Raw genomic sequence first — 27,738 nt, 5'->3', positions numbered from 1 at the left:
TGTGAAAATGAAATGAGTTGATACATATAAACAGCTTTTTTTCACCTTTTAACAGCCTTATTAAAAGGGTTATGGTATATTAATTAAAAATTACCATTATCATACCATAAAATTTACCCTTTTAAAGTGACAACTCAGTGGTTTTTAGTAGATTAACAGAGTTGTGCACCGTCACCATGATCTAATCCTAGAACATTTTCATCACCTCAAAAAGAAACTCAGTAACAGTCACTTTCATCTCCCAAACACCCAGCCTTTGGCAACCAGTAATCTACTTTCCATCTCTATGGATTTGCCTATTGTGGACATTTATATAAAATCATATTATACCTAGTCTTCTGTGACTTGCTTCTTTTACTTAGCATATTTTCAAGATGTCAACCTTCATTGATGTTCATAGCATATATCAGAACTTCTTTTCTTTTTTTTTATTTGAGTTTTGAATGTATGTGTATATATGTATATAATTTATTTTTTCTTCTTGGTGCTTTTAAAATTTCCTAAATTTTTTCCAGCTTTATTGGGCATAATTTACACATAAAATTGAATATATTTAAGGTATACAATGTGATGATTTGATATACCTATACACTATGAAATAATTACTACAATAAAGCTAATTAACACATCCATCACCTCACATAGTTACCTTTGTTCTGTGTGGTGAGAACACTTAAGATTTACTCTCCTAGCAAATTTCAAGTATACAACACAGTATTATTAAGTATAGTCACCATAGTGTACATTAGATCCCCAGAATTTATTCATCCTATAACTGAAATGGTCAACAGGCACGTGAAAAGATGCTCAACTTCACTAATCACTAGGGAGATGCAAATCAACACCACAATGAGACATCACCTCACACCCGTTAGAACGGCTGTCATCAAAAAGACAAGAGATAACAAGTGTTGGTGAGGATGTGGAGAAAAGGGAACCCTTGTAGACTGCGGGTGGTTCAGCCACTCAATATGGAGGTTCCTCAAAAAATTAAAAATAGAACTACCATATGATCCGGCAACCCTGCTTCTGGGTATATATCCAAAGGAAATGAAACAAGGATCTCAAAGAGATGTCTGCACTCCCACGTTCATTGCAGCATTATTCACAATAGCAAAGACAAGGAAACAACCTAAGTGTCTATCAATGGATGAATGGATAAAGAGGTGTGGTGTGTGTGTGTGTGTGTGTGTGTGTGTGTGTGTGTGTGTGTGGAATATTATTTAGCCATAAAAAAGAAGAGAAATCCTGCCATTTGCAACAACATGGATGAACCTGGAGGACATTACGCTAAGTGAAATACGCCAGGCACAGAAAACAAGTACTGTATGATCTCACTTATATGTGGAATCTAAAAAAGTCAAATTGTTGGAAGTAGAGCTGGCCCCATGGTTAAGTTCTGCGCGCTCTGCTTTGGTGGCCCAGATTTGATTCCCAGGCATGAACATACACCATTCAGTAGCCATGCTGTGGTGGTGACACATACATGAAATAGAAGAAGACTGGCACAGATGTTAGCTCAGGGTGAATCTTCCTCAAGCAAAAAGGGGAGGATTGGCACAGATGTTAGCTCAAGGCAAATCTTCCTCAGCAAAAAAAAATGAATGAATAAATGAATGAATGAATGAGTTTTGTACTTTGCAGTAGAACCTCCGCCTGAACTTACTTCTGTGATTGTTTCAGGAGCTCCTCTCACCCAGAGTCTACAATGGTCAAGCAGGACTTTTCTATTTAGTCAGCATTAGCGAAGATTTACCACAGAGGAGAGTGAGGAATTCAAGATCAGGCAGCACCTGGTTCCTGGAGATGAGTTGCTGGAAGGTTCTGACAGAGAACTGGGTCTTGAATCTTCTCCTGTGTTGGGTGATACTGACTCTGGAGCAGCAGATCCACACTCACACCTAACTTTGGGGAACAGTTAATTGCTATCTTAGCCAGCTCTGAGTGCTATAACAAAAATACCATAGATTGGGTGGCTTAGACAACAGAAATTTATTTCTCAGTTTTGGAGGCTGGGAAGTCTGAGATCAGGGTGCCAGCGTGGTCAGGTTCTAGGGAGAGCCCTCTTCCTGGAGTGCAGATGGCCACCTTCTTGCTGTGTCCTCACAGGGTAGAGAGAGCAAGCTCTAGTCTCTTTCTCTTCTTAGAAGGACACTAATTCCATCGTGGGGGCTCCACCCTCAGGACCTCATCTAAACCTAATTGCTTCCTAAAGGCTGCATCTCCTAACACCATCCCATTGGGGGTTATACTTTCAACATCAGAATTTGGGGACGGGGGACACCAACATGCAGTCCATAACAATTGCTACTTGTCAACTGTTTCCTCTGTCTTTTTTATTGTAATTATTTGATATTCCAGTCTGTCTTCCTTCCACGCATTGAGCTGCTTGAGGGATGGGGGGCTACCTTGAATCCACTGCTCCTGGCACATTCAATCAAAGTTTGTTGAAAGAAAAGAGCCAATCCGTAAGCCTGGACTTTCTCTTTTGAAAATGTACTCATGAGTAGAGAGTCTGCCAGTTGTCCCAGAAAACCGTTTTTATTCAAACACACTGCACACACTTAAAAATATACTTAGACTAGATGGAAATTATTTCAGTGAACAAAAAATAGTTAGTTTCAATGTTTGATGGTATGCAATCATTCTCTCACAACCCAGCAATTTGTGTGACAATAATCACACAAAACATCACTGCTTAGGTTTATAAATATTTAAAGAAAGAATCCATTTTTAAATTTGACACTGTTAACACATAAGGTAGAACAACAATAGAGTTCAAGAAGACAAGTTGAAAAATTCATCACGATAGAATGAAAGGCCACCAAACTCTCCCATGTACATTCTAAGGACATGTAGCTCTGCTGAAGTCTCACTGACCTAGAGGGAAACAATATCTGGAGTCTACCACAAGTAAAAAGTAGTCTAATATAGTTTTTTTTTTCTTTTGAGAAATATGCAAATATGCCCTGAATTAAATTGCTTCTAACTCCAAAGTCTATTAGGGCAGGAAACCCGTTTTCCAATTCAATGGTACATCCCCCTCCGGCTGAGAAAAATGCTGCAAGCAAAATGACATTTGAAAACAGTATTTTAAAATTTTTTTATTATTTTTATTTTGTTACATTCTTAGGAGAAATATTCACCGCATGCCATTTGCGCTCACACAACAGAAGCTGGAATAGCAAAGCACCAGAGATGAACGTCGGAGAAGCCTTTGGGTGAGGCTAACCAAGGCTGAGCCCAAATCAATACCCTTCATAGCTGTCTGTTTCCACAGAAAGAAGTTTGTTCTCTGTGAATTCTAGTGGGAAAGAATGACAATGATCATACCTCTTCTTTGAAAAGCCACTGTCTTTCGACGCCTTGCACAGTACTTCACGCTATTCGCAGCGCACTTCATTCCGTCATTTATGTTCCTGCTAATGCGGGCATCGGGATCCTCTCACCGATGGCGGAAACTGAGGCTCCAAGGGTGTAAGAGTGACCTCCTAAGGATTTCATGGGCAACAAGGTGACTGGCGCTTTTCCTATCAGGAGGCATGGAGGTGTCGCTGCCCCGTTAGCATGCTCTTTAGCCAGAAGGCTTTTCGATTTTAAGAAAAATCAGACCCTGACCAGCCACCCCACACTGCCAAGGGAAAGCAGGTGACCGTGTTTACAATGTTTCACAAGCAAAAACTCCACGTCCTAGTGGCACGTCCACCGCCAAAGGGGCAACGGGAGCTGCGTCGGTGCCGCCGGTACCGAGCAGGGCAGCTGGGTCAGCCCTACGCCCCGAAGGGCCACGCGCGGGGCAGGGCCACAAGGTACCTCATCCGGAATCCCGCCCCGGGGACCGGGGATGCGGTGAAAGGAGGTGGCTCAGGCATGGAACCGCCGACCCGGCAAGCTGCTGGGGCCAGCTTTGGGTCGGGGCTCTTTAGAACTTGAACTTGGAGTTCTAGCCTGGCCGCCCGCACAGCGAGCAGGACAACCCCCTGTCTGCCCGCCCCAGCCGAAGCCACGGTTTCCGCGACGCGGGGTGGGGGAGGGGGGGAGGCGCTCGACTCTCGACTGCTCGCGTCTGGCGGCGGCGGGCGGTGCTCGCGGCGGCTGGGGCTCGGAGCTCGCGGAGTCGGGTCTGGCCGCGCAGGCGCGGCGCGCTCAGCAGCGGCAGGGGTCCTCGGGCGGGGGCGGGCACGGGCACGGGCGCGGCGAGGCGGGCATGTCGAGGACCTCGAAGGCAGTGCTGGGCCTCTCGGTGGTGCTGACGGCGGCCACCGTGGCCGGCGTGCATCTGAAGCAGCGGCAGGACCAGCAGGTCGGTGTCACGTGACCGTCTCTTCGCGGGCCGCGGCACTCTGGTCCCTCCGCATGGCTCCCCGCGCCGCCGCGTCTGGCCCCGCTCCTGGCCGTGCGGCGGCGGCCTGGCTCCCCCACGCCTCCCCCTGCGGCCCGGCTCCCCCACCCCTCCCCCTGCTGTCCGGCCGCCGCGCGCTCCGCCCGGGGCGCTGCAGCCCCGCGGCCGCGCGCGCCTTCGGGGCCCAGGGGAGCCCCGGGCAGTCCCGGCCCTCCGCGCCGGAGTCGGCGGGCTCCGCGCACGCGCGCCCGCGGGCTGTCGGCCAGGCTGTTTCCCAGGGGCAGCCGGCCCGCGGGGTCGGCAACCTTTCAGCACCTCGCTTGGGCCGCGGGAGGGTAGAGGCGGGGAAGGGTTTCCTTGGGGTGCACCCAGCAAATGACCGGCCTTCTGCCACTCCCAGGCTCAAGGTTCGGTTCTTACCTGTTTAAATGCTAATAAGGTTTTATCCCCTGAAAGAGAAGGCTCCCGCGCACTCGCCTTCGTGCCTTTGGCCGAGGTAGTTGGGTGAAATAGTTAGGTTTTTTTTTTTTTTCCTTAAGGAACAGTTTGCTATGGAGACTAGATTCTGGGAACAACAAGAGATACCAGCTTCCAAATTTTCTTTTTTCAATTTTTTTACTTCTAGAAATGTCTGTGACTTATTGATCAGTAGACTGGCGGTCCATTCTCTCTCTTTGAGTTCACGTTTTCTTTCTTATTCAATTGGCAAACGTTTAAGGACGATCGCTGTGTGCCAGGCACAACACCAGGCTCTTCGGGAGCCAAAGATAAGGAAGCACAGCCTCTGCTGAGACTGAGTGATTCCATCAGTGCTGGATGTTGAATGTCAGAAGGGGCAACCAGACCGTTGGTGAACTCTCGAGAACACCTTGTTGGGGGTTTGGGGGTTGCCAAAGGTGGAAGTAATGACCAGGATGAATCAATAGTAAACCATTTTTTCGTGCCTTGGACGGTGCTCTGTGCTCCGTATAGAGAGATGAAGCAGATGAGGCCTTGTCCTGGGTGTTCACCCTCTGTGGAAATCAGAGCAGAAACCTGTGATGATACTAGAGTTTTGCAGAGGCGGTAATGGGATGATTAATGATGAAAGGGCCTGGAAGAGATTAGAGATTTGGGATTAAAGTACAGGTATTAAGGAGGTAGCTCTTGGAATAGAGGCAGAAGGCTTCCTCTAAGAAGGAAAAGATGGTGCTCTTGAGACAGTTTCAGATGGAGTGGAGGATAGTATGTCAGATGTAGCTGTGAGGTCAGTGAATGCAGGGATTTTCAAAGTACGGAGTAGGGATAGGTTAGAGCTTGGTTCTGAACCCTAGCTACAGGTCCCAAGTTCCTGGGAAGTTTTGACAGTGCAGCTGAGGCTGGACCCTACTCCAGACCTGTTAAACAGAATCTCTTGGGGGTGGGGATCCAGCTTAGCTATGTTTTAAAATCAACTGAGGGGATTCTAACATGCAGCCCAGGTTGAGGACCACTGTGTTAGAAAGTGGAAGAACAGGAGGATTTAGATATTTGGAAGTTAGAGGTAAAGAAAAAATTGACCAGAATCATCTGTGTTTGTTTTACATCCGGACATTCATTGTGGGCTTACTTCCTAGCAGTGGGAAGGAGTAGGACAAAAGACTGAGGGGCCGGCCCAGTGGCATGGTGGTTCAGTTTGGCGCACTCTACTTCGGCAGCCCAGGGTTCACGGGTTCAGATCCTGGCTGGTGACCTACACCACTCATAATCCATACTGTGGCGGTGACCCACATACAAAATAGAGGAAGATTGGCTTAGATGTTAGCTTAAGGCCAATCTTCCTCACCAAAAGAAAAAAAAAAGATTGATGTGTTGGGTGTATCAGAAGATTTAAAGAAGCAAGAAATAAAAGAATGACTGTTGTTTCCTCTTGTTCTTGACTCTCTACCACATGCCAGGCACTGTACTAAGCACTCTATCTACATCATCTTTAATCCTCACAGGAACCCAGCAAAACAAGTGGTACTAGGTGAGGAGCCAGAGTCCTAGGTGTTGGAGTTAGAATAGTGAAGAGTTCTTGGTTAGTAAGGGAGTTAAGTGGAAGTCACAGGAGGGATGTTTGAGGCAGTCAGCATAGACATTGAAACTTGGAGGAAGATAGCAAATGATGGATGGAGAGCAAGATGCTAGGCTGTGTGCTGAAGTCTCTGAGAAAGGAAGGCTAGGGTCTCAGAGGCAGGTGTGGAAAGAGTAATTGCAGTGGACTTTGGGGGTGGGGTGGAGTCTATAGATGTGTCATGGTGTAGGGAGCCAGGACAGGAGGAGCTGAGGGGAGAGGGGTGGAATGACAGCCTCCATTGCTGTCTCTGGAGATCTTGCCAGGGGTACAGGGCTCAGGAAAATTGGTTTTCAGTTGCGTTATCAGTCCCAGGACTCTTAAATCTCCCAGCCCCCCATAGCAGCAAGTGAAGCGCTGGGCCTGGAGGAGGTCCAGCAAGTAGGTACTTGGTGAGTTTTAAACACACATAATAATAATGAAAGAAAAACATGCCCAGCCCCACCCCCACTAATTCTGCCTCACAAGGCCACTGTTAAAAACTTATTTTGTGACCTATACATGACTGCATTGATGCTTTAAAGGTCTCGTCTTAGGTGCCAGGTCCACATTCTGGAATTTTCTGACTGTCTTTAGTGCTTATCAAAGTAACTACCATTGATGGGCCTTTATTTTTTCCTCTGGTAGCAGCATTATTTTTTTTCCCTACTCTCTTTGTTATGTAATTGATTAATAATTCTGAATAATTTTTATTTTTTCTCTTTACATTCTAGGAGAAGCCAGTTTTTTTTTACTTTCTTGCATCCTTATAGTTTGTTCAAATTTTAGTAATCTTTTTTTTCCTTTGATGTTTATCATTCAGCTAGGGTAATTACTAAGAGGAAAGTAGTTCAGAGTTGCTGTATAACTTGTCAAGTTTTTAAAGCATCATATATTAATTAAACTTTTAAAATTCAGCATAGTGGCACTTTTTTCTCTTTTAATTATTATTTCCCTTTAAGTTTTTTATACTGAATGTTCAGGAATTTCTTAAAACATGATTAGTCATTTCAGGAATAAAACTATATCACACTACCAAGTTAATTTGATAGTTTATTCCATTTTACATTTATACAGAAAGTTAAAGTAGTAATTGGGCATTTAGAATCTGGAAGCTTTAGGTGTATTTTGGTAACACTGTTATTTGGATTTAAGTGGCACAAGGATGGGAACCACCTGGTCGGTGTTACTGAAATCTGTTTCTTACGTTTTTAGAGGCTTCGTGACGGTGTGATCAGAGACATTGAGAGACAAAATCGGAAAAAAGAAAACATTCGTCTTTTGGGAGAACAGATTATTTTGACTGAGCAACTTGAAGCAGAAAGAGAGAAGATGGTATTGGCAAAAGGATCTCAAAAAACATGACTTGAAATGAATGTGAAAAATCCATGAGACAGACAGCATTGTGTGTGTGTGTGTTGATGGAGAGTAGCTTAGCGAAATTTCAATCCTTTTTTGGTCACCATCTTTTTAAACTTGATCAAAAAAAGGACTATGGATCATATATTCTAAATTATTTAAAAATTTCTTATATCTCAGTAAAGCAGTGGGCAGATGCTTTTCTGAAGAGTTTCCATTTGTGTGATCCTGATAGAAGCCCCTTTTAGCTTGGTGTGCAGAGCTTAGGACTGTTACTGAAAAGCACTTCTGAACCTGTGAGAAGGAAGAGATGGATAGTAGCATCCACCTCAGTAGTTTAATAAGTCGGCACGATGATGAAGCCACAAGAACGTCTACCTCAGAAGGACTGGAGGAGGGGGAGGTGGAGGGGGAGACTCTCCTGATTGTTGAGTCGGAGGACCAGGCGTCGGTGGACTTATCTCATGATCAGAGTGGGGATTCCCTCAACAGTGATGAAGGAGACATGTCGTGGATGGAGGAGCAGCTGTCCTACTTCTGTGACAAGTGCCAAAAATGGATACCAGCCAGTAAGGAGCTTCTCACTTCCTTTGATTTGTTAATTCCTATGTGAAAGTTTGTTTTTCTATCTGTGAAAGAAACATGAATGTAAAGTAGACCTAAATAAAAAGATAATTATTATATTTATTATAGTTTAGTCAATTAATTACAAATTTATATAAAACATAGGCACGTTTGTACTAATAAAAGTTACTGTCAACCTCTATCATGTTAACGTTCTTGATGGTAATCCAATAAAAATTAGAAAATTGCAAATCCTGTGTCATTTAAAGAGTTAGCCACATTTTTCTAACAAGATCATCTTGTTATGGATTTGGGGCCAAATTATAGACCTAGTGTCGAATTAAAATTCAAGGTCAGAAAAATTACTCTCTTAGTATTTAACTTACGTGGAAAACTCCTGCTATTGTATGCTGAAATAAAGTCAGAATTAGCAGATTAAAAGTGTTCTGCGCCCCTATTCTAAGACCATTCTTATTTTCTGCTTGCTGGCCTCCTTGATCCACTGGCGAGAGATACATACTCACATGCTCCCTTGTCACCTCAGTCTTTCAGCTCCGTCTTTTCAACTGCCAGCTTCCTAGCTCTCAAGGAGTATGCTTTGCCAGCTATCGTGAGATTTACCAAAACAGGATTTTTCCATTAGCCAGAGACTAATAAAGACATATGTACTGCAGGAATTATTTGTGTAATGGAATTTTGTAGCTAGGTCAGAGAAATTTTTATATATAATTGTGATGAGGGTCATTTTTGGATATGTGGAAGTGTTTTTAAGATGGATTCAACTATTCAGATTAATAGTTACTATTAATAAATAACATTTTCACAGAAAACAAACCTGGGATTTATTATGTTATTTAGTTTTTGCCTCTGAGCTCTCTCTGCTTATTAATTCAGGGCTCTGCCTGAAAGTCTCAGTGGCGTTCCCCTTGTCCTCGCAGGATGTGTTTTAAACTGTCCTTCATGATCGGGCCCTGACACCTGCTTCAGCCTCTCTCCTTGGTGTCCTCCTATCCACACACATGAACAGAACTTTGTAGTTAGGGTGAACTTTGAATTCTTCACCAACAATTCTGTCTTATCCCTAGGACTTTGCACATTTTACTTTCCTCTCTGGACTACGCGTCCAACCCCCTACAGACTCCATCCCGCCTCCCATATGCACAAGCACCTCTCGTCACCTGGCCAATCCCAGTCATCCGTCACATCCCCTGTAGACCCCACTTTTTCCAGCTCACTTCTCCTCCTAATGCAGATTGGGCATCTCTTTTATGTGCCCTCACATTGCCCTACGGTGTACATCACATTCCCCTCCAGTGGTTTTCCTGTCTCCCAGAGCATCAGCATCACCTGGGGAACTTTAAAAAGTGTAGAGACTCAGGCACCGCTTTCAGAGACTGATTCATTTTGTGTGGGATAGGCCTAGGCATATCGAAAACCATCAGTAGCTCCCTGGGTGATCCTGAAGCATAGTGGGGATCGAGAACTGCTGTGCTGTTGTGATTACCTGTTTCCTTGTATGTAGCCCTCACGGAATTTGCCAACTGCTGAGACCAGGCACTATGTCTGTCTTGGGTGTTCCCGGTTCCTAGCCCAGGGCTGGCACAGTGGGAGCTCAGCTATTTCTTGAATGAATGTGTGAAGAGACTTCCTGTAGGAGTCAGGATGTTAACAGTTGAAATATCCACTGAGAACAATAATACCTGCTTTTCTAGTACCTTGCTCCCAAAAGTTAGGGAACCACAGATCTGTCTTAGTGGGCATACACTTGATGTTAGAACGACAATCTCTACTCCTTTCCCCACCCCCATCCTGCTCTCATGGATTGGCTGAAAAAAATGAAAAAGCATAGAAAACTTGAAAATCTGGTTGATAAACTGGTTAAATCTTTGAGTTAACCACTGCTCTAGAAACACCTGTGATGTACCTTTTTGTTTTTCTCCTAGGTCAGCTGAGGGAACAGCTCAGTTACCTTAAGGGTGACAATTTTTTTAGGTTTACGTGTTCTGATTGCTCAGAAGATGGCAAGGAGCAGTATGAAAGGCTGAAGCTGACATGGCAGCAAGTGAGTAAAATGCTTTTACTCTGGAATTTGTGAGGTTGGTCCCCCAAGGAGTTTATGGGAATAAATATCGAGAGGATGAGGAAATGATGTATGAGCTTTTGAGTTGTTTTGAGGGTAACTTTTTATTTCACAATGAATATGATAATAAATACATGGAGAAAGGAGTCCTGGGTAAAAATGCTTGCTGCTAACTTAGTGAATTGGGTTTGAGATTCTTGAAAATCTCTCCACATGATTTCATTTATATATAATACTGTAGACGCCCTCCCCCTCCACTCCCTTAGCCAGCCCTGGTGGTCTAGTGGTTAAGATTTGGTGCTCTCAGTTCTGTGGCCCAGGTTCATTTCCCGGTCAAGGAACCATGCCACTCGTCTGCCGATTGTCATACTGTGGCAGCTATGTGTTGCTGTGATGCTGAAAGCTATGCCACTGATATTTCAGATACCAGCAGAGTCACCCATGGTGGACAGGTTTCAGTGGAGCTTCCAGACTAAGACTAGGAAGAAGGACCTGCCCACCCACTTCTGAAAACTGGCTATGAAAACCCAGTGAATAACAGCAGAGCCTTGTCTGCTGTAGTGTGTTGGAAGGTGAGAGGATGAAGCCAAAAAGACCAGGCAGGGTTCCAGGTCGCTAGGAGTCAGAATTGATTTGATGGCACTAACAACAAAGTACCCCCTTATCTGTGAGGATACATTCCATGACCCCCAGTGGATGCCTGAAACCACAGATAGCACTGAACCCTATATGTACTGTGTTTTTTCCTATACGCACATACCTCTGATAAAGTTTAATTTATAAATTAGGCACAGTAAGAGATTAGCAGCAATAACCAATAATAAAATAGAACAATTATGCAATATACTATAATAAAAATAGATCTTATCAACCTCACCTTATGATTTTTTTTTTTCTTTATTAAGCTGAGAACTTTCCCCTTCCCTTTGGCCTATCCACATTGCCAGCATCACTACTCTTGCAGCTTGAGGCCATTATTAAGTAAAATGAGGGTTCCTTGAACCCAACAGTGCAGTACTGTGATAGTTGATCTGATAACCGAAAGGCTACTGTGACTAACAGGCGGGTAGTGTGTGCAGCGTGGATCTGCTAGACAAAGGGTGATTCACGTGCTAGGTGGGACAGAGCGGGGTGGCTTGAGATTTCATCAGGCTACTCAGAACAGCGCACAATTTAAAACTTATAAAGTGTTTATTTCTGGAATTTTCCATGTAATATTTTCCGACTGTGGGTAACTGAAACTGCAGATAATGGGGGACTACTCTGCCAAACTGACTTTAATTGAAGAAGTTTGAGTTTTTCTGGCAGCCAGTTTTAGGACAATAAAACCATGTTTAAAAATGTGAAGATGGCCACATTGGAAATAGATTTGGAAGACAAATGTGGCTGATTGCAGACACCAACATAATCCAGCTTTTCTGCATTTGAACTCAGACACGTTTGACTATTTTTTGTTTGATGAATACTCATGTGCACTTTTAACTGCCTCCAATACCAACACCCTAATCCAAGCCAACTATAGCCTGAACAGTAGCTTTTAACTGATCTCTGGGTTGTATTAATTTTTTAGATTTTGTTTTTCTATTACTGCGTCTATAAAGAGACACCAATGTATATTCAGTCTTTAAGTTCCAAACACTATTTATAAATTAGACATGACTCGGTTTTTATGTTTATTCATTCAGCAGGTTTTGAGTGCCTGTGTGAACCAGGCACTGTTGTAGGCCTGGAAACTGCTGTGATGAGACAGCTAAGAGCCCTGCCCTGGCAGCTGACATTCTAGACATTTATTTTAGACAATAAGCAGACAGATAAGTTAATTACCCATAGCACTTTTTCTGTGAAGGAAATAAATAGGGTAGTGAGAAAGAGATTTTAGATTATGCCATCTAAGCCACTTAAGGTGTTCCTTGTAAAGTGTAGTTGTGTTAGCAGGCTTAGACTGTTATCTTAATTATCAATGCTCTATTAGGACATCTCCTAATGAAACCTGTCAGTGGTGAATTTAGGGAGCCTTTTTTGACTTGCCTGAAAATATGTAGATAGAAAATGAAGTGAAGTTTGTATTGAGGATATAGTCTCCTGAGTGTTATAGTTGGGATTTTTTTCCAAAGTGTACATGGGATACTATGTCTAGGCAAGGTCAGATTAATATTAATTGATTATTCTCCTGTGTGTACACATAGGCAGATTCGCGTCTGGTCTCCAAATAGCTTCTCGTAAAACTGTAAAATGCAGGAAGAGCAAATACATGTACCTTGTTATTTTCAAGAATATGAGTTTTCTGTGCAGGTTCTCCTTTGAAAGAACTACTGGCTTTTTGTTATATTGCTCAAAATACATAATATTGGCTCAATTTGCGTATTTAATTAGACTCATCACTTGAAAATTATTTTCTCACTTCCAAAAGCCATAGTGGTGGTGGATAGTACCCTGGTGTGATGAAGTGAGAACTTGGATCAGACACCTCTGGGTCTTGGCAAACTACTGACCATTGTTTCTAATTGCATCTGAAAAACCCAGTCTCTCATGGAAGAGCTGGGAGAGAATCAGTTGATTTTGAATAGATTCTCTAGCTCTGTATACTTAATATATTAGAATGTGGATTTTCTGTCTTTTTAAATCTTAAACTTTGTTGATTTATCGAAGTAATACGTTAAAATGTTGGTTTGTATTACAAAATACCAAGTTTGGTCTCCTGACTAAAAGGCTCCTGCCTCCCACTTCTTTCCGTGTCTTCTCTTCCTCCTTGGTGACTTGTGAACAACTGTTTGAAATGTAGGAGAAACTATCAAATCTTTGGGAAGGATAGGGTAGTTTTTACATTCTTGTCCTGGACGTTCATTCTTACGTTGCACGTACAGAAAGATACCATGCCCGGCGCTCATTATTATTCTAGGTAATCTTCAGTAGATACTTGTGAAGTGCCAGCTTCACAAGTGGCTGTGGCAGCCTGAGCTGGGTCCACAAGGCTGGCCTGTTACTGGTGAGCTTGGTCTGGTATTGTGAGAGCAGAAAACTAAGCTGGGATTCATTCTTCTAGATTACAAATTCCGGGAGAGAAGGAAAACCCTGTCCTTCGTATATTAAATTTGTAGTTTGTTTAGTATATATTGTGATAATAAGACAAATTATTTTCAAGTAAATATGTGAATTTTAACTTTTTTAATGTCAAAATGTTTCAAATATAAAAAAATAGTACCGGATATAAAATAACACACACTTTCTATCACTGAGATTAACAGTGAATATATGTTTCTGAGGGACTCCAGGAATCTGAGAGTGGACAGAAGAAGCTCATTTCGTTCTTTCCTTAAAGTATTTCTTGAACAATAGCTTTTTAAAATTGTAGTAAAAATACATAACACAAAAGTTTATGGTTTTAACCATTTTTAAGCGTACAATTCGGTGGCATTAAGTACATTCCACATTGTTTTGCAACCATCACCGCCTCCATCTCCAGAATGTTTTTATCTTCACAAACTGAAGCTCTATCCATTAAACAACTCCCCGTGAACAGTACTGCTTAAAGAAAGACGTTTGTTGGGTGATGTAGGCCTCAGGCAAACGTAAGTGGAAGAATTTGAAAAATCTGTTGGTGGGGTTCACTGTTTGTAGACCATCTGCAAGTTCTGCAGGTTTAAGGATGGGGGAAATTGAAACTTGGTCAGCAGAAGCTTCAGAACTACCCGGCCCTTTGGAGCGGTGTGGTCGTAGGTCTTCCCTGGGCCCTTGGGGGTTTAATACTTTGAGCACAGACGCGGGCGCAGGAATTTATTAGTAGTTTATTAGACTCCTTTTAGTTCAGGATACCCCTTCTGGAAAGAAGAATTACTTAAGGATCTTTTCTTAGATTCTCCATTCCCTTTTCAATTTCATTGGCCCCAAATCAATCATTATTTTTATTAGGTCGAAAGTGTGGTTTTGAATAGCTTATATAGTTTTGTCTGTTTACATAAAATTGTGTATACAAAATTGTATCTAGATGCGAAGAGAAATATCTGAAAGAAGAGTCACTGAAAATGTTAAAAGTGATTATTTCTTGATGGTGGATTTAAAGTGATTTTTATTTCTTGTGCGCTCTTTTGTCTGTTATTGAAGTCTTACAATGGCATGTGTTATATATTTCTGGAAAATACTTCCCCATTTGGGGCCATCAATTTGTTATCTGTGACGTACAAGATCGGGCTAGATTAGGGGTTTTCACGTTGAGTTCGGGGGGTGTCTGGAGCCCTCTGAGAGTGAGCTGAGCGCCAGGCTTTTCTGGTTCCTGCCCCTCGTCTGATGCTGATGGCATCTGAATGAAGGTTCCACAGCTGAAAAAGGGCCAAACACTGAGTCCACAGTATCTAACATTATTTTCAGCCCTGAAATTCTGAGTCTTTTGTTTCTGCCCTCTGCAGAGCTTAGGAAAGCATCTGTGCAGGGGTGATTTTCAAAATATTTAATAAAGGCTAGTGCTGCCAGTCAGAAATGCTGGCTGCAGGAGGCACCCTGAGACCTAAGGGCCAGGAGTTAACGCTCTGTGTAGCGCTGCACTGTGAATGATGGTGGGATACTGGGATGGGGTTGCTTAGGATGGCAGGTATTTATCATAATCAGTTCAACCACATGTCAGCCCTGCAAATGTAACATGTAAGGAACAACCGAGTATAATTAAGTGGGTTAGTGATAGTCAACTAATGAAAGCAAAAAAGAACGACTTCTGTACTGAGAATATTCCCAGATATTATCCTTCCTTTTCCCCCTCCATCCCCCACCATTCCTAATCAGAAGTAAAGCAACAATCTTTTCCCCCAAAGATTAACATCCCTAATCACGCTTTTCTCCCAGCCCTGTTTCCTTTGTGTTTCAGGTTGTCATGTTGGCAATGTACAACTTGTCTCTGGAAGGAAGTGGACGTCAAGGTTATTTCAGGTGGAAAGAAGATATCTGTGCATTTATTGAGAAACATTGGACTTTCTTACTAGGGAATAGGTAATGTGGTTTTAAAAAATCTTATGCTTGAATGAAGATTTATAGAAGGAGATATATAAGATTTGAGACAGCCTAATTCAGCCTCTTAGAAAGTTAGAGTATTTACTTGTGGCAATTACAGAGAATTTTTTTTTTTTTTAGATTTTGTTTTATTTTATTTTTTTTCCTTTTTCTCCCCAAAGCCCCCCGGTACATAGTTGTATATTCTTCGTTGTGGGTCCTTCTAGTTGTGGCATGTGGGACGCTGCCTCAGCGTGGCTTGATGAGCAGTGCCATATCCGCGCCCAGGATTCGAACCAACGAAACACTGGGCCGCCTGCAGCGGAGCGCGCGAACTGAAGCACTCGGCCACGGGGCCAGCCCCTTACAGAGAATTTTTTAATCCGGAAAATATTATTTTTTAGGTTAAAAAATTTTATGAAAAATCAAAGTGGAGGTGTATACTGTGAAATGTGTAGGTTTCCAGACTTCTCTCATCCTACTTCCAGAGGTTTCTAATGAAGAGATTGCAAAGAGTTAAGACTCTTCTTTTCTTTATGATGTTAAAAAATAGAGAGTTTGATGAAATGAGGCTGTTTAATAGTTGGATGAGTGACGAATTTGAGGATATAGGATTATTACGTCCTTTTAAAATCAGTGCCTTTTAGGAGGTCAGAAGAAGAAAAATAATGGCACTTATTGACTGCACCCATTTGTCTTATGTTATTAGTGTTTGTTTTTATTAACTCTGGAAGGTACAAACTTTTATACTTTTTGGTATTATTCATAGTGCTTCACAAAGTCTGGGCACATTAATACTCATGTGATTTATTCATTTGTTACTCTTTTCTTTTTAAATTTTTATTTATTCTATTGTGGTAACATTGGTTTATAACATTATATGAACTTCAGGTGTACATCATATTTCGATTTCTGTGTAGATTACATCATGTTCACCACCCAAAGACTAATCAGAATCCATCACCACACACACGTGCCCATCACCCCTTTGCCCTTCTCCCTCCCCCTTGCCCTCTGGTAAGCACCAGTCCAATCTCTGTCTCTGTGTGTTTGTTGTTTTTACCTTCTATTTATGAGTGAGATCCACTCTCTTCCTAGTAATGCTCTGATTTTGCCGCTGATTGCCCCTCCTTGCTGACGGCTTTAGTTCCTCAGACTTAGGGATGCCAGTGCACAGGCATCAAGACCATCCATGGGTTGTAACTAAAGGTGCTGTTAGGGATTAGTGAGTTTGCAGTTGCCTTGGGCAAATGGTTGGAGATTCTGGTTGTTAGTTGCCGTCTGAAGTCCTGTATGAGATTCGTAATTCTTGCATAGTTGGGTCAGCGTAGACTTGATAAAGGCTCTGATCCCATCAGGTCAGAGCAGGGAGTTTGTACCTGTCCTCACTCTGAACTCGCAGCAGCCTGTTTCCTTGGGTGCTGAGAAGTCATGGCTCCGCTAATGTTGCTGAGAAATCAGGGAGGTTCAGTCAAAAGGAGGAGCGAACTTCTAGAGGCTTGCTGTGAGGAAAAAATAGAATAGCTTCAGTACATTTTTACAAAAGGAGTTATTTCTGTTCTTGAGTTATTTAATGGTACTAAGAAAAGAATTGATAGTATAACTTGTTCTTTTTCTTAAAGAAAGGAGATCTGTTGTGTTAGTTTAATGATTTAGCACTATTTATGGAACTTAATATACCCCATTTATAAGGGACAAGAAAGGGAGAAAACTGATAAAATTAGATCTTGGAATGTTTTCATGATCTCTCAGTGCTGTTCTGTTTAGTGGATTGTCTTCTGGATGAAATTGGGTTTAAATTGCCTGTTTTTAAGGATATTGCCATATTTTAACAAAAGTTCAGTTTCTTTTATTCATTTGTAGAGCGTGTTCTGAGAGGAATCAGCTAAAGCTTTTTTATTTTTAATGCTTCTACTGAAAGGCATTAATTACTCTCCAGCTTTTCTTCAGTTTAAGTATTAAACTAGTGGTTTTTGGCCATATTAGTATATCATTTGAGTTATCATTTACTTATTTAAACTCAAGTCACTTTTTTAAAGAATCCATTTATTTTAAAAAGAGATTTCACACTACCATGGTAAGCAGAAAACCCATATTATTTGCCATAAATAGAATGAAACTATAAAAATAAGTGCACTGAAAATAAATGCTGTTAAATCGTAGCTGGATCCCATGGCCTGGAAAGGCAATCTGAGGCCCTCTTTCTTTTTTTTTTTTTTAGTTAAGATTATGATAGTTAACCTTGTGAAATTACAGTTGTACGTTATTATTGGTCATGTTGTAGGTGCACCACTTCACCCTTAGTGCACTCCCCCCACTCCCCCTTTCCCCTGGTAACCACCGATCAGTTCTCTTTGTCTATATGTTAACTACCACCTGTGAGTGGAGTCATACAGAGTTCGTCTTTCTCTGTCTGGCTTATTTCACTCAACATAATACCCTCAAGGTCTATCCATGTTGTTGTGAATGGGACGACTTTGTCCTTTTTTATGGCTGAGTAGTATTCCATTGTATATATATACCATATCTTCTTTATCCAATCATCAGTTGCTGGGCACTTAGGTTGCTTCCACGTCTTGGCTATTGTGAATAATGCTGCAGTGAACATAGGGGTGCATGGGACTTTTGGAATTGCTGATTTCAGGTTCTTAGGATAGATACCCAGTAGTGGGATGCCTCGGTCATAAGGTATTTCTATTTTTAATTTTTTGAGGAATCTCCATACTGTTTTCCATAGTGGCTGTACCAGTTTGCATTCCCACCAACAGTGTATGAGGGTTCCTTTTTCTCCACGGCCTCTCCAACATTTGTCACTCTTGGTTTTGGATATTTTTGCCATTCTAACAGGTGTAAGGTGATATCTTAGTGTAGTTTTGATTTGCATTTCCCTGATGATTAGTGATGATGAGCATCTTTTCATGTGTCTATTGGTGAGGCCCTCTTTGTTGATCAGAAAGGGAGACAACAAGGTGGTAGTGAGAACTTAAAGCAACTAACTCTCTCCTTTATCTAACCAGAAGGAGTGAAAGAGAATGAAAAATTATTCTGTGATTCCTTGTCACTCAGTTTCCTGCCTCACTGCTATCCTTCACTTTGGGAAATCTGCTTTAAAGATCAGTGGCTGGAAAAGTCACCCGAAACCACTCACCCAACGTGGGCACCACGTGCTCAGACATCTCTGTATGAACATACACAGAATCACTACCCTCCAGAGAAGTGGCCCGCCAAAAGCATGTAAACTATTTTCATAGCTACTGAAGATTTTAATTCTGCCATCCATAGAGCATACTTTAAATTCTTAACAAAGTTAACCATTTCTCATTTGCCATAGAATCTAAGAGAATAGTGTACTGTGTAATGAAGTTCTAAATTTGAATACATTTTCTTTCAGATGTTTACAGGCTTTTCTTTCATGCCTTCAATGTTTTATTAAAGTTTAAATGTGTGAAGGTTTATTTTGGATGAATCTAAATAACTTTATATACCTATTTTAGAAATAAGTTAAAAGGTTCTACAAAAGCTTAATTGCTACAGTTTTCCATTGTATATATGATCATTTAATCTGCTCTTGTGATCCTGGCCTTAAGTTCTTCCAGAACGTATAACTTTGATTAGTGAAGGGTAGTTTTAATACTTTTTTCTGTTACCGTATTTCATTGATTTTAAGGTACACAATTTTTCAAATTTTGACATCTCTGACAGCTAGACACATCTTACAAGTGATGGTGTGTCATAATTTAATTGATAGCTAGTTTTCCTCCTTACTTGTTCGTAAAATCATGTATCTTAAAGTCAATGGATCTTATATTTGAAATGTGATAAATAATTCATAATATTTAAAATTCAAAAAATTATATGATGAGGATTCTAGGAAGATGGCGGAGTAGGAAGCACCAGAAATCTCACTCCCCACCTAGACAACAGTTGCACTTGCAGAATCTGTATGATGTAACTGTTTTGGAACTCTGGAGTCTATTGAAGGCTTGCAACTTCCAGAGGACCATAAATTGCAGTTAATTTCAGTCAATTTCAACTCATAGTACAGTAGTACCACCCATCCAACAGCCTTCAGCCCTGTGGCAGGCAGCAGTGCACATGTTCTTGGAGCAACTTGCCTATAGCCTGTGGGATCCAGGGTCAACACAAAGGGCCTTATCCTCCACATATTGCGATCTGTGCTCTAATCGCTGGTTGCTGCTTCCTATCACAGAAGTGCAGATGAAAAGGCGGGCAGCACCGTTGTTGCACCCCGCCCCCTACATTTTTGCAAGCCCCTCCCCCTCTGGCTAAAATGACTTTAAGGGATTTTAAAGGGCCAGCACTTTCCTCTCCACCTTCATTTTTCTCTTTGTTGCCTTTTTGGAGCCAGACATTGAAGAGTAGGACATTCAAAAGCAACCACATTTACAGGCGAAGTTAGAAAGTCACTGCGCATGCACAAGGAAGGCACAGGCTCGGAGATGGACCAAGAAGTCCTTAAGTTTACTCCTCAGTCTGGTCTTCGGCACAGAGACAGCCTACAACAATCAAAAAACCAGTCAACCCTTGGCAAGGAAGAGAATCTGATTTCCAGAGTTACTATATTATTAAAGTTAAATGTCTAATTTTCAACAACAAAAAACACAAGGAATACAAAAACAGGAAAGTATGGCCCATTCAAAGGAAAAAAATAAACCAACAGAAACTGTCCCTGAAAAAGACCTAATGGTAGATCTACTCACAAAGACTTTAAAACAGTGGTCTTAAAGATGCCTGCAGAACTGAAGGAAGATGTGGAGAAAGTGAAGACGATGATCCATGAATGAAATAGAAATAGCGATAAAGAGAGAGAAAACCTAAAAAGAAATCAAAAAGAAATTCTGGATTTGAGAAGTACAGTAATTGAAATGAAAGATTCACTAAAGGGATTCAAAGGCAGATTTGAGCGGGCGGAAGAAAGATTTAGCAAACTTGAAGACAGGACAATAGGAATTACTGAGTCTGAGGAACAGAAAGAAGAAAGATGTGAAGAGAAGTGAACAGAGGCCAAGGGACCTGTGGGCACCGTGAGGTGGTAGACCAACACACGTGGTGTGAGAATGCAAGTGGAATGGTTTCTGCCTTGGTCATATTCTTGGGGCAACAGGAGGGAGGCTTGGAAATGTTAGAAAAAGGTGAGAATGTGGAAGAGGTGCTCTGGGACCAAAACCATGGGTGTGGAAGCTAGGGTGTCATTCTCCCCACCTCAGATAATGCTGATGCCTAATAAAGTTTTTTGGTAGGGGCGCAGCCCTGTGGCCTAGTGGTTAAGTTCAGTCCTCTCTGCTTCAGGGGCCTGGGTTTAGTTCCTGGACATGGACCTATACCACTTGTTGGTGGCCATGCTGTGGTGGCAACCCACATGCAAAATAGAAGAAGACTGGCACAGATGTTAGCTCAGGGTGAATCTTCCTCAAGGAAAGAAAAAAAAAGGTTTTTTTTGGTTTTTTTCCCCCTGTGTTTTTCTAGTACATCTTTGTTCTAAAGAATGCTTTTTTCTTTTGCCTCCCTTGCAATATTTTCCACCTGTTAGACTGGCCTTTTTATGAGAGACCATCTTTTAAGATTTTGGGTAATTGCTTTATGTTTTCAAGGTAGAAATATAATAGTTGCCTTTAAAAGAATTTTCAATAGGAACCTGAATAGTTGACATTTTACATATCATTTAAAAGTTTTGTTATATACACCTTTGTGTAGTTATTTTGAAGTGCTTTCTTTTTTTGGCCAAAGTTGGTTATTCCTCCAAGGTTTAGCTCTGTTTTTGGAGAACATACCATGTAGTTTTATTCCTGCTGCTCTACGTAAAGACAAATAGAGCAGACTGAGGGATGCACCCGACTCCTTGGCTAAATGAACTGTTTACCAAGGCTAATGATTCTCCTGCTTGCCTTCTTGAGAGCTGTGTTTAATTCACATGTAAAAGCAACTCAGGTTAATTAAAATCAGCCTGTAGAACTCCATAATCGTGATGAGAAATGTTTTATGAGCTTTGTTTGAATTATTTCACTTAATCCCACAGCAACCTTGTGAGGTAAGTTCTATTGTCCTGATTTTAAAGATAAAGAAACTGAGGCAGATGGAGGGTGGTAGAGCCGAGATTTGAAGGCAGGCAGACTCCAGAGCCTCTCCCTTGACTCATACTTTGTTCCTTCAAAGACTGGAGGTTCCATAGCATGTCACAGGCGCGGAGTCATAGAGTATACATACAGCGTATTTTCTATATGACAATAGAATCAAAAAGTCAATAACTTTTCAATTCTTGGACTCTGCAGGAAAAAGACTTCAACCTGGTGGAGCACAGTGGCAGGTTGCCTCAGCGTGGGAAGTCCTATGTACTTCCGTTCAGGTGCTCAGGAATTTGGAGAACCAGGATGGTGGAAGCTCGTTCACAACAAGCCCCCGACAATGAAGCCTGAAGGAGAGAAGTTGTCTGCCTCTGCTTTGAAAGTGAAAGGTAACGTTGTGAGAGCAGTGCAAGACCAAAGTCCAGCAAGCGTGGGCTCAGGAGGCAATCCTGCTTCCGCCAGGCCCTGCTTGTCTGCCTCATTGCTGCTCTGCTTGGCAGTTTTATTATGGCACTTTTTGTGCCATAAATAAATATCATATAAAAGTATTTTATCATTTCCTAATCAAGGTACCACTTTTATAAATTTCCTTTGGTATCTGAAAGGTTCTCTATTTTCACTCTTTTTTTTTTTAACTTTTTATTAAGGAAAATTTTAACCAAATACAAATGTGAAGAGAGTAATATAATGAATCCCCATGTACCTTTCACCTCATTTCAGCAGTTGGCTGCTGGCAGTCTCATTTTATCTAGACCCTGAGTGCTTTCCCCCAACCCTCCACCCATCCTCACCCTTGTATTATTTAGAAGCAAATCCCAGGCATTAACATTTCATTCTTAACTATTTCAGTATGTATCTCTAAGAGATAAAGACTCTCTCTTTTGTAGCCCAATCATAATGCCATTTTCACACTTAAAAAAGTTTAACAGTAACTTCTTACTGTCACACATTGATCTGATTTTTATATCCAAAAACTTTTTAATGAGCTTTTAAATTTTTAAAAATCTATTTGTGAACAAGTCCAGCAGTGTTAAGTGTGTAAAGTCAGAAAGTCCCCCTGCACCCCTCCTGCCTACAGTCTCACTCTCCAGAGTAGCCACCGTTGTCTCCTCTAAATGCTTGTAGAAGTTATCCCTGCATATTTAAGCTTTTTCTTATTTAAATAAATAAATAGACTCCTTCTATAATACTCCTTCTCCGGTTTTCCCCCAACTACCAGGATACCTTGGACATCTTTCCATAAAAGCACATTTCATTGCATTCCATGAATGGCTGTACAATAATTTCTTAAACCGTTCCCCTGTTGATGGGCGTTTTGGTTATTTCTGCCTTTTTTGGTGGTTGTTATTTTAAGTGATACTATAATTGTACACATTTGTGTATATGTTCAAATTTTTTGTGATAAATTTCTGGAAACAGGTTGCTGTATCAAAGGGCATGTTCATTCAGAATTTTCATTGTTATTGCCAAATTACCCTCCAAAAAGTTGTAATGAAATTTGCGTCCTACCAAAAAAGGCACGAAGAATGTCCATGTCCCCATTTGCTTGCTGAGCGCTATCACACTTTAATATTTACCAGTCCAAATAGGTGAAAGATAGTATTTAATTAAGTTTGCATTATATTTCCTTTTATCTTGTTAAGAGATAGCTAAGTCTTATTTCAGGGCTTGCATTGAACATTTCTCTATTTTGAACATGGTAGTGGGTTCACAATAATAAATTAGCAAAAGAAACTAAAGTTGAATAGTTACTTAAAAAATTTAGATATTTATTCTTTTCCGGCAGCCTCAAAACCAACTTTAGATCCCATCATTACTGTTGAGGGCCTTAGAAAACGGGCGAGCCGGAATCCTGTGGAATCTGCCATGGAGTTAAAAGAGAAAAGGTCTCGAACTCAGGAAGCGAAAGACATTAGAAGAGCCCAGAAGGAAGCAGCTGGCTTTCTTGACAGGAGCACTTCTTCTACCCCTGTGAAGTTCATAAGCCGAGGCCGCAGGCCGGAAGTGATTCTAGAAAAAGGAGAAGTGATTGACTTTTCATCCTTGAGCTCCTCTGACCGCACCCCGCTGACAAGCCCGTCTCCTTCTCCATCTCTGGATTTCTCTGCCCCCGGGACCCCCGCCTCCCACTCAGCCACACCTAGCTTGCTTTCAGAAGCAGATCTGATTCCAGATGTGATGCCCCCACAAGCCTTGTTTCATGGTAAGACTTAGCTTTCTTGGGTCTTTTATGTGTGGCCCATGATATAAATGTGTATGTTTTCTCCTTGTGGGCTGTGTGCCCTGCATTTCGTCTTTCCTGTTTTATATTCTGCACAGATGATGATGAGATGGAAGGTGATGGAGTCATAGACCCAGGGATGGAGTATGTTCCGCCCCCTGCTGGGTCAGCCGCTTCTGGGACAGTGGTCGGTGGCAGGAAGAAAGTCCGAGCACCAGAGCAGATAAAGCAGGAGGTAGAGAGTGAGGAGGAAAAACCTGACAGGATGGACATTGACAGTGAAGACACAGATTCCAACACATCTTTGCAGACGAGGGCTCGAGAAAAGAGGAAGCCCCAGCTGGAGAAGGACAGGAAACCTAAAGGGCCCAAGTACACCCCTGTGAGCATCTACGAGGAGAAGCTGCTCCTGAAGAGGCTGGAAGCTTGTCCCAGTGCTGTTGCCATGACACCAGAAGCCCGGAGACTGAAGCGGAAACTGATTGTCAGACAAGCGAAAAGGGATAGGGGATTACCACTTTTTGACTTGGATCAAGTTGTTAATGCTGCTCTTCTGTTAGTTGATGGGATTTATGGAGCCAAAGAAGGAGTTTCCCGGCTTCCAGCTGGCCAAGCCACCTACAGAACCACCTGTCAGGACTTTAGAATCCTTGACCGATACCAGGTGGGTGTTAGCACATGCTCTTAGACTCTTGGGGGCAGGAGTGGAGGTGGGTCAGGCAGCACCATGCAGTGGACATTTAAAATCCTGAGTAGTTTCAGGAGAGAAAAGAAAATAGCAAGGGAAAAAAATAGAAAAAATTGCTGGGCTTTAGTTTTTGAAATTGTTCAATATGAATATCTCTTACTACATTTGGATTTGTTTTTTTTTTTCCCTTTTGGGCATTTTAGACAGAACCTATACACTTTCTTTGTATCTCTTAGTCCCTGAGGGTTGCTGTACATGGTTTTGTGTAGCTTTGATTGACAAATTTGTTGAGGACCATACAGTGTACCAGACCCCATGCTGAGCAGGATCTGAAGACATGTAAACGTCCATGTAGTCAGGAGACAACATGTAGAAATAGTAGCCAAGGGATCAGTGTGCTGTCCGTGTTGCTCAAAAGGTACTCAGTGGAACGAACCCAGGTTTGTGAGTGTCCCTGGGAACTGCCAAATACACCTTCCCATGGCAGGAACGAGAGCTCTTATTTCCCTCTATCTTTGCTAGCACTTGCTGCTAGCCAGCCTTTAACTAGTTTTGCTAATCTGATGGCTGTAAAGTGAAATCTTGTTTTTTTATTTACATTTCTTTGATTATAGGTAAGGTTAAACATTTTTCATGATTCCTAGTTGTTTCTCTGTGAATTGCCTGTTTGGATTCTTTACACATTTTTCTATCCTTCCCTTTGTTGGAAACTCGGGGGCTCTTCTCTTTATTGCCGGAGTTCTGATATTGTTCAGTGATGTACCACGTATAGGGCTTTTTCCTTCATTGTGCTGGGCATTTGGTATGTGGGCCTGTTCAATTTGAAACTCTCATTCTTGAGTTCTGGAATGGCTTCCTAATTTCCTGTCCTGTATTTTCTCTGTTTTGTCTTTTTGGAGCGCCCCTGTTATTTGGATTTTGTACCCTCTAGCCCAGGGGCTGGCAGACTTTTTCTCTAAAAGGGTCAGACAGTAAATAGTTTCAGCCTTGCAGCCCTCACAGGCTCAGTTGCAACTTCTCAACTTTGGGGTTCCAGTGTGAAAGCAGCATAGATAAGACATAATGAATGGGCGTGGGCGTGGCTGTGTTCCAGTAACATTTTATTTACTAAAATAGGCTGGATTTGGCCTGTGGGCTGTAGCTTGTCGATGACCCTTTCTCTAGATGGATGCCCTTAATTTTCTTTTTTTCTCCTATTTCCCATCTTTCCTGAGAAATAGTAACCTGCCTGCCTGCATCCTAGGAACCAGGTGGGGAGGGCCAGGAGCTGACCAGTCAGCTAGTAAGCTTCCACTGAGTCTCCCTGTTTTCAGGACAGGACTCCCATCCTTAGCTGTATCAGGTGCCCCTGTGTCCAGAATTTTTCTTTTGAGCCTCCAGAGAGTCTGGCCTTCTGCCCATGAGGGAAAGGTCATTTCTGGATGTGGGCAGTGGGGGTGTAGCTGGGGGCTTTACCCTCTTAAATGAAGAGACTGTCAATCCAAAGTCCTCCTGCCCATGCTCACCATTGGCAGGAGCTGATGCCTCCCGTTGCTGCGCCTTTCTGAGGCTCTGGCCTGTAAGTCGCCCAGCTCCTGGCCCGTCTTCACTGCTGCCCTAGGTTCTGGCTCCCTTTGGTCTTAGTCATTTGCCACTTGTTCATATGCGTTTGCTGCAGTCATCTCTTCACCTGGTCTTTGTTCTCATGGGTTTGTCTTTTTAATACCTGTACTCAATTTTTAAATTATGAAATGTCATACTCATGCAAGAATGCATAGATCATATGGGTATAGTTTAAAGGTTAATAAGAAATACCTATGAATATAGCTCCTGGGTGAAGAAACAGCATTACAGACACCTTAGAAGTCCTTCTGTGCACTGCCTGCTCCCCACCGAGGGAGCCACTCTCTGACTTCTAGTGTTAATCATTCCTCTGCTTTTTTTTAATCTCTTTATCCCAAAACAGTATACTTTTAGTTAAAAAAAAACTAAACTAAATAGAAAGCACAAATGGAGCTGTGTAAGGAAATTGCTACTGTTAGATGAAGGCTTCCAGGAGAAAATAAGCTGAACGGTTTTTGTAGGTCATTGTTGAAGATTGAATTGTGCCCCCCAAAAGGATCTACTGAAGTCCTAACCCCTGGTACCTGTGAATGTGACCGTATTTGGAAATAGGGCCTTTGCCGATGTAATTAGTTAAGATGAGGTCATACTGAGGTAGGGTAGGCCCTTAATCTGCCATGACTGATGTCCTTATAAGAAAAGGAGAAGAGACACAGAGAGACACGGAGGAGAGAAGCCATGGGATGACTGATGCAGAAATTAGAGTGATGTGTCTGCAAGCTAAGAGACACCAAGGATTGGTGGCAACACCAGGAGCCAAGAGAAAGGCATGAACAGGTTCTCTTCTAGAGCCTTCGGAGGGAGCACAGCCCTGCTGATACCTTGATTTCGGATTTTGGCCTCCAGAACTGAGAGAGAATAAATTTCTGTTGTTTTAAGCTGCCTGGTTTATGGAATGTGTATATAGCAGCCTCAGGAAACTCACGCAGTCATGTTCTGGCTTCCATGAGCCCCTCCTGGAGAAGTCAGTGGTCAAGGTCATTAGGGAGTCCTGGGAAACATGAGGCTCACTGCTGTGTGAGCATCAGGCAGGGCTGCAGGGTATACCAGGGAATGTGCGAGAAATCTGATCAGGGGGTGGGGTCCTCTGTATTTCCTGCCTCAGGGCTGACATGCTTCCTCCAGCCTGTAGGAGGTCAGAGCAGTTATTGTCGGGGGTGTTCTCAGCTGATCCGGGGGCAGGTGTGGTGGGAGTAAAGGAGTCTCAGTGTGTGGTGAAGCCAAGCTGAGCACAGGTGAGATGCTGGGCATGACCACTTAGGTGTAAAAGATGGTCCAGTGCGGCAGCCAGAGTATGTCTGCCCCTTGAGTCACACCTGTCACTCTGTACTGGCCACGCTTTGCAGTTCTGGGATCACTCAGCAGTGGTCCTGGAATCTCTCCTCACCAGAGCTCCATCTTCCCCTCTTCTGTATTGAATCTTCTGTTTCTTGTGCCCCATCTTTACCTTTTTGTAGGTTTACTCCAGTTTTTTAGTGAAGCACATCCTTAGTGCCTTCCTGAGGAAAGCTGCCTGAGAAGTAGAATTTGAGACCTTATGTGTCTGAAAAAACCTTGAATTAAAGCCAGAATGCCAAGCCAGCACTCGGTAAAGCTGAGAGCCAACTTAACAGCAATACTGGAAGGAAGTAGACAGTGGAGCATGCTTTCAAATTCTGCGGGAAAGTGAGATTGGACCTTGAGTTCTATACACAGCCCATTATCTAGGTGAGTCCTCTTTTGAGGACCCCAAATGTCCCTTCCTTTAGGTCTTTCCTCTTGGGCTAGTC

The 27,738-nt window shown here is 42.3% G+C and overlaps 2 protein-coding genes across 5 annotated transcripts in view; both read left to right on the top strand.

The window, feature by feature from the left end:
• The first annotated feature begins 3,094 nt into the window (after positions 1-3,094).
• On the top strand, positions 3,095-7,771 carry LOC124248780 (protein PET117 homolog, mitochondrial). Of its 4 annotated transcripts, none has more exons than XM_046679243.1 (2): positions 3,095-4,749; positions 7,611-7,771. In XM_046679243.1, exons 1-2 carry the CDS (start codon positions 4,357-4,359, stop codon positions 7,758-7,760), a joined length of 543 nt encoding a protein of 180 aa, XP_046535199.1. In that variant the 5' UTR covers positions 3,095-4,356; the 3' UTR covers positions 7,761-7,771. The 4 variants fall into 4 exon arrangements, with proteins under 4 accessions (XP_046535199.1, XP_046535201.1, XP_046535200.1 ...); XM_046679245.1 differs by lacking the exon at positions 7,611-7,771 and adding an exon at positions 6,259-6,526; XM_046679244.1 differs by lacking the exon at positions 7,611-7,771 and adding an exon at positions 4,968-5,995.
• Positions 7,772-8,062: 291 nt separating this feature from the next.
• Positions 8,063-27,738, top strand: part of KAT14 (lysine acetyltransferase 14) — a 32,805-nt gene continuing 13,129 nt past the window's right edge. Inside the window, exons 1-6 of the mRNA XM_046679242.1 lie at positions 8,063-8,323; positions 10,262-10,380; positions 15,254-15,375; positions 21,666-21,847; positions 23,245-23,661; positions 23,778-24,343. Coding sequence (XP_046535198.1) covers positions 8,065-8,323; positions 10,262-10,380; positions 15,254-15,375; positions 21,666-21,847; positions 23,245-23,661; positions 23,778-24,343 — 1,665 coding nt within the window. The 5' untranslated portion in view covers positions 8,063-8,064. The remainder of the gene's footprint in view (positions 8,324-10,261; positions 10,381-15,253; positions 15,376-21,665; positions 21,848-23,244; positions 23,662-23,777; positions 24,344-27,738) is intronic.

This window comes from Equus quagga, chromosome 12 (assembly GCF_021613505.1).
Source record: "Equus quagga isolate Etosha38 chromosome 12, UCLA_HA_Equagga_1.0, whole genome shotgun sequence".
In the NCBI taxonomy this organism is placed as follows: domain Eukaryota; kingdom Metazoa; phylum Chordata; class Mammalia; order Perissodactyla; family Equidae; genus Equus; species Equus quagga.
Note: the sequence above shows the minus strand (reverse complement) of the source record. Positions and strands in the feature narration are given on the sequence as shown.